The sequence below is a fragment of the Schistocerca gregaria genome, chromosome 1 (assembly GCF_023897955.1).
Source record: "Schistocerca gregaria isolate iqSchGreg1 chromosome 1, iqSchGreg1.2, whole genome shotgun sequence".
In the NCBI taxonomy this organism is placed as follows: Eukaryota; Metazoa; Arthropoda; class Insecta; order Orthoptera; family Acrididae; genus Schistocerca; species Schistocerca gregaria.
The window spans coordinates 590340272-590354022 of NC_064920.1; the positions used below are offsets into that span (position 1 = coordinate 590340272).

Below are 13751 nucleotides of genomic sequence, written 5' to 3' on the forward strand. Positions count from 1 at the left end.
ACCTGGCTTCAAGGGTTGTTCAATAAGTAATGTCCTGCTTTTTTTTTTCTCAGAACATATTTATTGTTAAAGAGTCAGAATTTCGTGGTAATATACATTGACATGTCTTGTTCATGTCCTATTTTTCTACATAGTCTTCATCACATTCTATGGCCATACGCCACCATTGTGAAAGAGAATGTAGTCGCTGCTCGTAAAAGCTCTTGTCCTGTAGGCAAAGTCAAGTTTTCACTGCATGACGGACACTCTTGTCACCTTCAAAGTGTGTTCCCCATAGAGAATCTTTCAGTGGCCCAAAGAGATGGAAGTCCGAGGGTGCCAGGTCTGGATTGTAGGGTGGATGAGGCAATTATGTCCAACCCAATTTGGTGATGTGTTCCTGGGTTCTCAGACTTGTGTGTGGGTGTTCATTATCATGCTGGAGCGAGATTTCTGCCAGATTCTTGTCCAATTGAGCACATTGGAAATGGTTCTTGAGTTTATTCAGAGTCTTCACGTATGTCTTTGAATTTATGGTTGACCCTCTTGGCATCACATCCATGAGAATGATGCCATCATAATCCCAGAAAACTGTCCCCGTAACATTTCCAGCACAGGGTGTTGCTTGAATTTCTTCTTTTTTGGTGAATGAGGATGATGCCACTCCATGGACTGCCTTTTTGTTTCTGGTGCAAAGTGTTGCACCCAGCTTTCGTCCCCCGTAATGATCTGTGACCGAGAGGCCTCTCTGTCGGCCTCAAAATGCTCCAACAGTTCAGATGAAATGGCCTTCCTTTGAATATTGTGGTCCACTGTGGGCATTTGTGGAACTCATCATGAGCACCTCTTTGAATATCTGATAGTCTTGATCATTGCAGACACACTTCCAACAACTGTAGAGCCAATTGTAGTTGTGATGTGCCAGTCGGCATGGATAATGGCATCTGTACAATTCAGCATGCCTGGAGCTCTGTTTCTGTATTTCTTGAGGCTGTAACTTTCTCTACCCATCACCCAACTGTACTCCTATCAACTGCAGGATTGCCATACACTGCATACAAATGTTTATGGATGTTCACCACAGTTTCTTTTTCTGCACACAAGAATTCAATAACAGCACACAGCTCATAGCGTGAGTCATGTGTAGACAGCATTTTGATGTTGTATTATGGCTCTGTCATCAGCCAGAATGGTACGAAACTTTACCAGCACACAGAACAAAGATCAAATATGAAGCACCAACAAGGACGTTTGTCTATGTACATTTATGGCTTTTTAAAAACTATGGGGCATTACTTATTGAATGACCCTAGTACAATCTGATGTCTTCATACTGAAGAAAACAACAAAAAAGAGGAGGTGCTGCTATTCTTTTAATAACTGCCTAAATCAATTGATGTACACTATTTTTGTCTGGAGTAACATTTTGAAGCATGTGCTATTGAACTTTCCACAAGCAGTTCTAACCTCTTACTGATCGCACACTTTTACTTAGCCCCTGAGTGGAGGGTGCTGGGAGTGGAAGCTTGCGACTGGTTCGTAGCATATTGGTTGCTGAGACAAGCCATACCTCCTTCACCCAGAGCACCAGCTTACAGCTTGTAAAAGGAATGAATGTGTAATAGAGTAATGCATCACAGAAGTGACACTAAAGTCACTACCAAGTCCAGGTACATTAGGGCACCTTCAGGGGCATTCATTGGCAAAGTGGTCTACTATCACATGTTTATTCCCCAAACAGCTACTATTGTCCACACCTAGCAACTGTTGCTTCTGAAAAGTACTTCTTTTGGCTGGTCTGCAGCCTATGAACATTCTATTGTGCAATTAATGATAGTCTTCACTTTGCACTGTGTCCTGCAACATTTCAACCCTGCAAACATCTTCCTTGGCCACAGATGTGTTCCAGTATGGGGTGGGGTGACCCATTGCCATTCAAACAACTCTGAACAGCCTATTGCCTTTGCATTAAATACACTTTACTTGGCTCAGCAACATTTTTCGCAGGTGGGAAAAGAAGCTCCTGCTGCTGTCTACACCCTAAAAAAAATTTCATGTGTTCTTGTATGGTGCAAAATTTCATTTAATTATTGACTTCATGCCCTTTGTTTCCCTGTTTAGCCTGCTGGCATCCTTATTGGACAAAACCACTCATTATCTTCAGCATTGGGCTGTGTTCTTGTTCCGGTCAAATTATGAAACCCATCTTCATCCCACATTGCAAAATGTGAATGCAGATGCTCTGTCTTGGTTCCCTATGGGCCCCGACCCCTCATACAACCAGGAGGAACTGCTTCATTTTCAACTGGATATAAAGACAAGACATGTGGTAGATGGTTTCCCCATCACTAGTTCCCCATGTTGCCTCTGCTGTGGCAGTGGATCTGGAGCTCTGGTAGGTTATACACCAGTCCAGATATCAGATCTGCTTTGAAATTTTTATGCATGGAGTCACTGTCTCTCCCTCTTGGATGGCATCGTTATCCTGTCAACGGAAGAGTTCCAGCAACTCTGTGGTGGGAGGTCATCTGCTTATTACACCAGGGGCACTGGGGTGTCCCTACTACAAAACCATTGGCATGCAGCCATGTGTAGGTCAGCAGGTGGTGCTGCACGCTGTTTTTTCACTGTGGCTAGCTCTTATACACCCTTGGGAAAGAGTTCACATTGATTTCACTTATCCTTTTTTAGACACTTCCAGGTTATATTATCAAGTGATGCTTTTTCTCATTCTCCTTATGTTGTTTGTTGCCTGGATGTGGCACCAGATGTGAATGTTAAGACCCTTTCAAAGATGTTCTCCACTGGCTTGCCTTGAATTCGGGTTTTGGACAATGGTCCTCAGTGAACGATGCAGTCTTTCAAGGACTGTTGTACACACAACTGTGTTCACCACATCATGGTGTCTCCCTTCCAGCCACAGTTGAATGGGAAGCCTCAATATCTTGTTCAAACTTTTGGACACAGATACATAGAAGATTTACTGGCTAAGGAAGCTCTAACAGTTTTTAAAGCTTTTACAGAATGACACTAATTGGGACCAAGAGTCCCACAGAGCTCCTTCATGGCAGTCAGTTGTGGACCCTGCTCAGTCTCCTGCTACTGGACAAGTGTCCCCTGTTGGTGCCAGTTTTGTCAATGTCCACACCTGGCACATCAGTCTGGGTCAGGGCATTTGAATGATGCCCTCACTGGATTCTGGCTGTCATCCACAACCTTCATTGTTCACACTGAAGATCAACTGATGGCATGCCATCATAACTAGTTCCATCCCAAATGGGGCACAGGGGACCCCTCCTCAGGCCATGGGTCCAATGCCTCATTCTTTCTCGGCTTTAGCCACTCTGGGGCAAAGAAGGGCTGGTCGTACCCACTTACCCTGGCAGTCAGGGTTTCATCAGCACTTAGGTTGAGTTTGCTTCCTGCAGCCATCGCCCCCCAATGCGCTGAGCAGATGCTGCTGTTACCGCGAACAGAAGCCCTGTCTCTGCTCCCAGAGCCTCTCCTATCCAGTGCGTTGTCATTGCTGACTGTGTCTGCACCCCTCATCATGGACTCCAACGTCCAGAGAGCTCCTGTCTCACTGCCACTGGTCCTGTCTACTGGTCACCGTGTGATCCACAAACTGCGGGGGTGCCCTCATCCCACTCACTTTCGACTGTACATACTGGCCAGGTGAATCAGGAGATTCTTGTGCCTTTGGCTGCCACGTCCTGCACCATCATGTACACTACATTGTGGACATCTGTTCAGTCAGAGCTTCATGGGTAGTGAAAAACTGATCTTTCTCCCTGCATGAAATGAAGAATGTACTAATCCACCACTTACTACACCTACTGCACATGGCGGACGTAAGTCAGGGGCCACTACAGCAAATATAGTGTGCTCCAAGATTCAAATGGCACATCCTCAACTAACCAAGGCAGCTGCCAAGTGCAACCCAGTCACTAACCACTGTCATCAAGTCCGCCATGCATGGACAGCACTACACCAGCAACACCTGATGTGGATAGCATCTTTATAAGGGCTTTCATGGGCCTCTGAGCCTTCAATTGTTATATGTATTTGTGACGTGTAAATCAATTTCATTGTATTCTTGTTGATGTCACTCCACTGCCTAATAAACTGTAACTATTTTACAGCTGTGCTCTTCTTTGTGTTCCTAGTTAGAACGGATGTCAGTTTGAAATATAATCTCTTTGGTACTGAAACTGCATCAATATTTGAGTTTCAGTGCCAAAAAGGTTTACAAGAATCTATGCAAAGAACCGTCAAAAAAGCCATGGATCACAAAGGTGATAACATCTTGCAAACAAAAATGAGAACTATACATTACAGGAAAGAAAATGAGGAAACAGAACCCAAAAAATAATTATAAAAGTACTGTCAAATATTAAGCAAAGTAATTAAACTGTCAAGTTATACTTTAGCTCTGTTATCAAGCAATTCCATAATAAAGCCAAACAATCTGGGATGTAACAAGGGATGGAACAGGTATTGACTGTGAGAGTACACCTAAAGACTTTGTCTTAAATATTGATGACAAACCTATAAGCAACCAAGAGCTAATCATAAAAATCTTCAATGGTCATTTTGTAAGTACTGCTAAGCAAATAGGTTGCAATGGCTTCTTAGAAAGTGTCATGTAAATGTTAAAGCAAAATTTTCCCAATCTCCCACGCAGAAACGAGGTAAAGAAAGCCATTATATATCTACATCAATGTACATACTCCACAAGCCAACATATGATGCACTGTAGAGGGTACTATGTACAACTAATAGTCATTTTCTTTCAAGCTCCACTCACAAATGGAATGAGTGAAGAACAGCAGTCATTTTCTTTCCATCTCCACTCACAAACAGAATGAGGGAAGAACAGCTGTCTATAATGATCCATACAGGGTGTTACAAAAAGGTACGGCCAAACTTTCAGGAAACATTCCTCACACACAAATAAAGAAAAGATGTTATGTGGACATGTGTCCGGAAATGCTTAATTTCCATGTTATAGCTCATTTTAGTTTCATCAGTATGTACTGTACTTCCTCGATTCACTGCCAGCTAGCCCAATTGAGGGAAGGTAATGTTGACTTCGGAGCTTGTGTTGACATGCGACTCATTGCTCTTCAGTACTAGCATCAAGCTCATCAGTACATAGCATCACGAATGTGGTTTTGTAGTCTGTGCAATGTTTACAAATGTGGAGTTGGCAGATGCCCATTTGATGTATAGATTAGCACGGGGCAACAGCCGTGGCGTGGTACGTTTGTATAGAGACAGATTTCCAGAACGAAGGTGTCCCGACAGGAAGACGTTCGAAGCAATGGATCGGCACCTTAGGGAGCATGGAACATTACAACCCATGACTCGCGACTGGGGAAGACCTAGAATGACGAGGAAATCTGCAATGGACGAGGCAATTCTTCATGCAGTTGATGATAACCCTAATGTCAGCATTAGAGAAGTTGCTGCTGTACAAGGTAACGTTGACCACGTCAATGTATGGAGAGTGCTACGAGAGAACCAGTTGTTTCCATACCATGTACAACGTGTGCAGGCACTATCAGCAGCTGATTGGCCTCCACGTGTACACTTCTGCGAATGGTTCATCCAACAATGTGTCAATCCTCATTTCAGTGCAAATGTTCTCTTTACGGATGAGGCTTCATTCCAACATGATCAAATAGTAAATTTTCACAATCAACATGTGTGGGCTGACGAGAAACCGCACGCAATTGTGCAATCACGTCATCAACACAGATTTTCTGTGAACGTTTGGGCAGGCATTGTTGGTGGTGTCTTGATTGGGCCCCATGTTCTTCCACCTATGCTCAATGGAGCACGTTATCATGATTTCATACGGGATACTCTACCTGTGCTGCTAGAACATGTGCCTTTACACAATGGAGCTCCTGCACATTTCAATTGAAGTGTTCGTACGCTTCTCAACAACAGATTCAGTGACTGATGGATTGGTAGAGGTGGACCAATTCCATGGCCTCCACGTTCTCCTGACCTCAACCCTCTTGACTTTCATTTATGGGGGCATTTGAAAGCTCTTGTCTACGCAACCCCGGTACCAAATGTAGAGACTCTTCGTGCTCGTATTGTGGACAGCTGTGATTCAATACACCATTATCCAGGGCTGCATCAGCGCATCAGGGATTCCATTCGACAGAGGGTGGATGCATGTATCCTCGCTAACGGAGGACATTTTGAACATTTCCTGTAACAAAGTTTTTGAAGTCGTGCTAGTACATTCTGTTGCTGTGTGTTTCCATTCCATGATTAATGTGATTTGAAGAGAAGTAATAAAATGAGCTTTAACATGGAAAGTAAACGATTCCGGATGCATGTCCACATAACATATTTTCTTTCTTTGTGTGTGAGAAATGTTTCCTGAAAGTTTGGCCATACATTTTTGTAACACCCTGTATAAACCCTATTTTCTCTCATCTATATTTGTTTTTCTTATGCAATATGTACATTGGCGGCAGTAAAGTCATTTGATTTCAAATGCTAATTCTCTAAATTTCCTTAATAGTGCCTCATGAGAAGACGATTGTCTTCCATCTAGGGATTCCCATCTGAGTTCACAAAGCATCTCTGTAAAACTTGTGTGCTGACTGAAACTTCAGATAACAAATCTAGTAGCAAGCTTCTGAATTGCTTTGATGTCTTCCTATTCCCAAACACTTGAGCAGTACCAAGAATGGGTCACACTAGTTTTCTGTATGCTGTCTCCTTCATACATAAACTGCAATTTCCCAAAATTTAAAATGAAATCAACCATTTGCCTTCCCTACTACCAACCAGACATGATGGGTTCCATTTCATATTGCTTTGCAATGTAATGCTCTAGGAAAGTGTGATGGGACTACTGTTTTTCTCTCTGTGTATAAATGATCTCATCGGCAGGGTGATGAGAAATTTGTTGATGATGCTGTGATGTACAAGAAGGTGTCACCATTGAGTGACTTCAGGAGGATACAAAACAATGTAAATAGAATGGCAGCTTGCTCTAAATGTGGAAAAATTTAAATTGCTGTAGCTGAGTAGGAAAAGCAATCCTGTAACATTCAAATACAGCATTATCAATGTGCTGCTTGACACACTTACTGTCTCCTTCAAATACTGTGTCAAGCAGCACATTGCTAATGCTGTATTTTAATGTTATAGGATTGCTTTTCCTACTCAGCTACATTAACTTAAATTTGTCCACATTTAGAGCAAGCTGCCTTTTATCATACCAAGTAGAAATTCTATTTACATTGTCTTGTATCCTCCTGATGTCACACATTAGTGACACCTTCTTGCACATCACAGCATCATCAACAAATTTCTCCTCACCCTGCCCATGAGATGATTTATACATAGAGAGAATAACAGCAGTCCCATCATACTTTCCTAGAGCACTTCTGATGATATCTTTGTTTCTAATGAACACTAACCATTTAGGACAAAACACTGGGTTCTTTTACTGAAGAAGTCTTCAAGCCACTCACATATCTGTGAATCTAATCCATATACTCAGACCTTTGTCAACAGTCTCCAATGGGTCACTGAGTCAAATGCTTTCTGCTGCTCTTTCTCATATAACATAAATGACCAATCTTTGTCACACAAAACATGCAAGCTCACTATGTTTGCTGGCAATACTAGCAATTTGATATACAACGAACAGTCCGCCAACCTAGAGAATGATTCCAACAAATTACTTTCAGACCTCTAACCTGGTTCAAAGTAAACTCACACACAGTGAACCTGAGCAAACTATTTCATTCAGTTCAGCTCCAATCACAAATTCCCACTGGAGATTCCTATTGTACATGGAGTAAGAAAATACAAGAGATACATCAAATTCTTAAGCCTGCGCATTGACAGTAGGGTCAGTTGGAAATATCACGTCCTCTAGACCATAAAATTGTTGACCAAGCTACTCTTGCTATTAGGATGATCATGCAATTTTGAGACATCAGTCACAAAGTCAACTTTCTTGGGTGCTTCCACTCTTTTATGTTCTATGGAATTATCTTTGAGGGCAATTCACCTACAAAGAAAATTTTCTTTCTGCAGAAAAAGACTGTCTGAACTATGTGCAGGGGACCCCAGAAAACCTTCTATCATAATATCTTTAAGAAACTTGGGATACTTAGTACAACTTCCCAATATATTTATTTGATTATGAGTTTCATGGTTGACAATCCTGTGCACTGTCAATCCTGTGCAAATCAATGAAATGCACCACAATGACAGTAAAAGATAGAAGGCTGACCTCCACTGTGATCTGAAAAATCTAACCCAGGTACACAAAGGTCTGCAGTATTTCAGTATGAAAATATTTAATTCACTGCCAAACTATATCAAAGGCCTATGTAGTAATGGTGCATTATTTAAAATAATGATAAGTTTACTTAGAAAAACTTTTTATTTATCAGGCCAGTTTTTAGCACAGAAGTATTTTTATGCACATATTTTTACTGTGTATTTGTTAGAGTTTGTATAACATGCACTAACCTTGTATGATGTATTTAACATTTTGCTTCCAATTTTTTTCTAGTTTTATGTTCTTATTTTTCCTATAACTGTTTCTGCAAAGTAACAGTACTACGTTATATGTGATCCTAATATGTAAATTTCATTTGTTCCACATCCTAGCATCTCATGCACATAAAAGGATCTACAGAATATTATATAAATAAAATAATAAGCCAGTACATCAACAGCAAACTGCTGTTTCACCATAGTCTAGTCATACTGCGATTTATTACTCTTGGTATGCTTTGCACTTTCTGTATACTGCTGAACACAAATTCACCAGTGCTTTTCATCAATTGCATTGTTGCGAATATTGCATCTTACAATTCATTAGTGGATCAGTCATACTGAATTTCGTCAGTACTAAACATGCTCAGTGTTCATTTTGCATTTCAGCATTATGGATGCCATAAGAGGGTAGGGTAGGGCGATGTGTAGGGTGGGGGGTGGGGGGGGGGGGGAGAGGGGATATAAAGAGATTATACAAAATGATAACATTTAGCAAGCAGAACAGCACCACAGGTCAAAATAGCAACACTTGCCACTGTGTGTGACGCACTGACTCTCAAATTACATTTATTTCTTCACTGCATGTCAAGTGTCAACACATTTCTGCTAAAGTATTGCAGTATCTTTTCTGCTTCTGACGGGTTGGCAACTGATGAGTGCTAAGTTTTTAACAGAAATAAACTGATAGAAGGATGAGAATATTTTCAAATATTTTTCCTTTCTTTCTGGGAATGAATAGAAGGTAGGAGAGGAGGAGGGAGATGAAGGAACAGCAGGTGAGCTTTCAGACTTACATGTGCCCAACAGAACATACAATGAGGCTGATAATCACTGGCAGGGATGTATGAACATTTCAGAAGTAGAAGCTTAAATGCAGGCCTAATTTCAATGACATGGGAAGTTATTCAAAGTGCCTGAACACATGATATCAGTCACTTAAGAAGAAAGGTGCTCAACTGGAAAGCAACCCGAGGGATATTCTCCCAATAAAATTCAAATGAAAAATAAAATCTGTAGTTCATTAGTGATGATTAAAATGTTTATTTTTGATCAGATAATGCAAATTTTCAAAATACCTCTTCCTCTTAGTGGCCCAGATGAGGTTCAATGGAACATACCTATCTCTCTTTCTGTGTTGCAAAAACTGAAATGATGAACAAACTTTTAAGTGCATGTCTTGCATGAGATGCTCTTTCAGGACAAAAACCAAACATTTGACAGTTGATCTCAAAAATAAGTACATGAAATCTGTTAGGAAAGAGTTAAAGACGTGAAAGAAGAAAAAGTGGAGTAAAATATAAAAGTTGCTCATGTTGAAACATTTGCAAAAGTTGCTGATGCTGAAAGTAAATGCAAAAGGTGCAACAAAATCACAGTTAGGAATGTTTAATTAATGTATTCTTTGCACAATAAGTTATTTACAAGTGTTTAAATAAAAAAATAACATGCAGCAATGAAATTCCTGGTTTAGTCATTATTTTCTATAATGCTGACATACGTTTAATTTCCATAGTGTTCAGCCTTTGACTCACTATGAAGTTGTGCACCTTATGGCAAGAAGATTACACATAACTACCACAAACAAGTATGTATTGTGTTAACACATATAATGTCTTCATACAGATACTGCTCTTTAACTGTAATGGTTAATGATAATTATCAAACACAGCTCATGGTTTGTTATGCATTAAATGGTGACTGTAATATTCCAAACTACCTAAATGTAAAGGTCATTCAATTTTGGTAACTATGTACACAAATCACCCAGAAATAATTGCACTTTTTTGATCTGGTATCTGCTTACTTCTGGTAGTCAGAGCAGGTACCTTTTTATTCTTTAAGATACCCAAAATCTACATGTGTAAGATTTTATCCTGTGTCTCCAAAATGTGTTGGAGAAAACAGTGCAAAGTAAAGACAACTTCTCCTTGTAGTTGTCCAGTCCAGTAATCATTAGCTCAATGATCTCTGTGACAAGATATATTAATTTCCCCTTAAAGACAACTTCTCCCTGTAGTTGTCCAGTCCAGTAATCATTAGCTCAATGATCTCTGTGACACAATGTATATTAATTTCCCCATGCTTTCTTTCTTTTTTTATGGGTGACAAGGGGAGTTCTGGACAGGGAGGGCAAAGGAAATGGAATCAATGAAATAACACAGCACTTCCACCTTCTTCCATCCAAATGAGTGTTATTTGTCTTCTACACAAAATAAAAAAAGTATGTTTTATTTTGTAAAATTGTAAAAATCACATAGAATAACATGTGGAAAACATTTTCACAAGGATAAGTTAAATGTTTACTGTGATTTTCTTACCTCTCTCAAACTTTTCTGTAACTTCTTTTCAAGATCTCCCTTTGTCTTCTGTATTTCATCTTCTAACTGCTTCCTAATGGACTGTATTGCCAATTTCTTTTCTTCATTATGAACCTTTTCCATTTCTGACTTCAGACGTGAAAATTCACGCTGCGTCCGTTCTTCCCACTGGACAAAAATCATTATAGAATTTACCACACAATTAGGCAAGTAATTATATTTAAATAATAACACTGCCACATTAAATTTATAAAAATCCACAATTATATAAACAACAGATCTTAGTAGATCCAGCAGTGGGCATTTTATAAAATGAGTTCTTTTCATATGAGTTTGGCTTTATTGGTGCTGTTCTCAAAATTTATATGCATGCTTTAATTTTTAATGTAGGCAGAGGGAGGAAATTTGATGATGAATATCATTTTTGAGTTGAGATAGGGAACACTTTACACACTTTATATGTATTTATAGAAATCATTATGTTCTCCTATGCCAGTAATGAGCAGCATCCTGTCTCTAAATGTTAATGGGATGATGATATGGAGCCATATCCTCTACACAGAAACTTTACCAATGAGTAAAACAATTCCATTTAATCACTGAATCAATCAGTTCTAAATATAAACAGTAAATCTTGAACATGAGCTATAACAGCTGCTGTATAAGCCAATCAAAGACAGGTGAAAAAGCTCAACAACCATTACATTTGGGTTTATGCATACTATTCAGCTAGAATACACTGAACTGTAAGCAAATGGAGAAGGGTACAATTTTTCTAAAGTGTACTCTCTTGTTGGTGTATTAGTGTGAATAACGTAACTGCAGCAACATTGATGTTCAATGTTCAAGTAACTAGTAAAGTTACATTTCAGGTGATGAGTGTAAATGACTTTAATTCATAGAAATTGTGTTGGTAGCATATTAAGGATGGTTTGCTGATTTGTGGGAGGGAACCAAACAATGAGGCCATCGGTCCCATCGTATTAGGGAGGGATGGGGAAGGAAGTCACCCATGCCCTTTCAAAGGAACCATCCTGGCATTTGCCTGAAACAACTTAGGGAAATCACGGAAAACCTAAATCAGGAAGGCTGGATGCGGATTTGAACCATTGTCCTCCCGAACGCAAGTCCAGTGCTGTAACCACTGCGCCACCTCGCTCGATCATATCAAGGATATTGGTTATATGTTTATTTGAGAAGTATCTGGACTCTAGAACATGTACCCACTGGAAAAATTAACTTCTTTACAGGTTTGAAATAAAAAAAAAATGAATTTACTAAAAACTGGTGTGTCAGAAATATAGTGCAATCTTTCCCTTAGATGATTCAAACACTTGTCATCAATATGAGAACTGAAATAGTCAGTAAATGAATAGAGACAGAAACATAAAATTCTTTTTTTTTCCTGTACCTTAATTGGGAAAAAAGGAACCTTTATAGGATTGCTTTGTCGGTCCATCTGTCTAACTGTTAAACACCCCTGTTTCTCACGAGTGGATAGACATATCAAGCTGAAATTTATGTCACATACTAAGATCCTAAAGTTCCTTGGCAGTGTAAAAATTTAAACGTCAAAGTGAATGTGATAAAAAATACAGCCATTTATGTCACATATTTTGATACTTCCCAACTCACTCATCAAAAGCTAAAGAGTACTTCCTTCCTCTTCAACCCTTCGTCCAGTGGCTCCCTCTTCAGGCCAGAGGATTGAAGGGGGAGGAAGATGGGTAAAGGAAAAGGACTGGAGAGGTCTAGGAAAAGGGGTAATCTTAGGAAAGTCACTCAGAGCTGCAGGTCAGGGGAGACTTACTGCATCTTCAAGAATTATGGCACAAGATGGGAACACACACACACACACACACACACACACACACAAACCTTCAAAATTGTAAGATTCTCAAAAGCCTTGGACTTCCTGAAACCGATATTTTGCCAGTATCATTATTGACAATAGGCAAAAATTCTTGAGTTTCTCAATTTCCAGGTGGACGAACTATCTATATACACAATTACATTTGTACTCAGAAACATATTAACACTCAGTCTAATGGAAAATAAAATTGTCTACTATGATGATGTACTTAAAGGTTTCATGTCTTTGTGGTTGTGTGTTTACTATCGCTAGAAAAAGAGCCAGTGCTGGAAAGCTAGTGTGAAAACTGTTTTCTGGTATGTGTCCTCCACACATTGATCTGCCATAGGTAAGTGGTTGCCTTTCCCTTATTTTACATATCACCCCAGCCAGGAGTTTCAGTTATTGTTACACAAGCTGTAGAAGAGAATCTCTTAAGCATGGCTTAGGAAGAAACTTTTTACAAACCTAACTCGTATATGTGGGAAATTTACACACCACAGAAAAAAATATAATAAAATGTAAAATACAGTCAATTAAAGCTTATAGCAAATTGAATCAATGAATTTAGTCAATTGTGTGGGACAAAATATGGAAACTATGTAGCCATCTTTACCTGAGCATTAATTTCATTCTTTTGGATTTGAAGTTGAGACTGAAGTTTCCTTTCTGCCTCTGCGACATGTTTGTCATGAATGTTCTGAAAATGAAATCTATTGGTCACTTCCTTAGTGCAAATATAATACTGTGTATTTTAAATGACAACAGCTCGATAATAGTTTGGTTTCATGTTTTTTAGTATAACTTATGTGTTCCAATTCATTATACTTGAAGCTAAGCTTGCGAATTACAAATGTAAAAGACCAACAGCAAGAAAGTTGCCTTTTTGATTGTGGTATGGCCAAACCAGACCTGACCAGCATAACAAAACAAATAATATGACATCTGATTTGATTTTGATGGAAATTCTTCATATTTTGCATTCAATTTTCAGTTCAACAGAAATAGACTGAAAATAACTAATAACATATCTTTCTCTTCTAGAGACTGATACT

The 13751-nt window shown here is 39.3% G+C and overlaps 1 protein-coding gene across 6 annotated transcripts in view; it reads right to left on the reverse strand.

The window, feature by feature from the left end:
* LOC126357561 (golgin subfamily A member 6-like protein 22) overlaps positions 1–13751 on the reverse strand; it is a 321544-nt gene that overhangs the window by 108368 nt on the left and 199425 nt on the right. For all 6 annotated transcript variants that reach the window (XM_050007470.1, XM_050007468.1, XM_050007469.1 and 3 more), the window contains exons 7-8: positions 13313–13396; positions 10845–11012 (exon numbers count right to left, since the gene is read on the reverse strand). In XM_050007470.1, coding sequence (XP_049863427.1) covers positions 10845–11012; positions 13313–13396 — 252 coding nt within the window. The remainder of the gene's footprint in view (positions 1–10844; positions 11013–13312; positions 13397–13751) is intronic.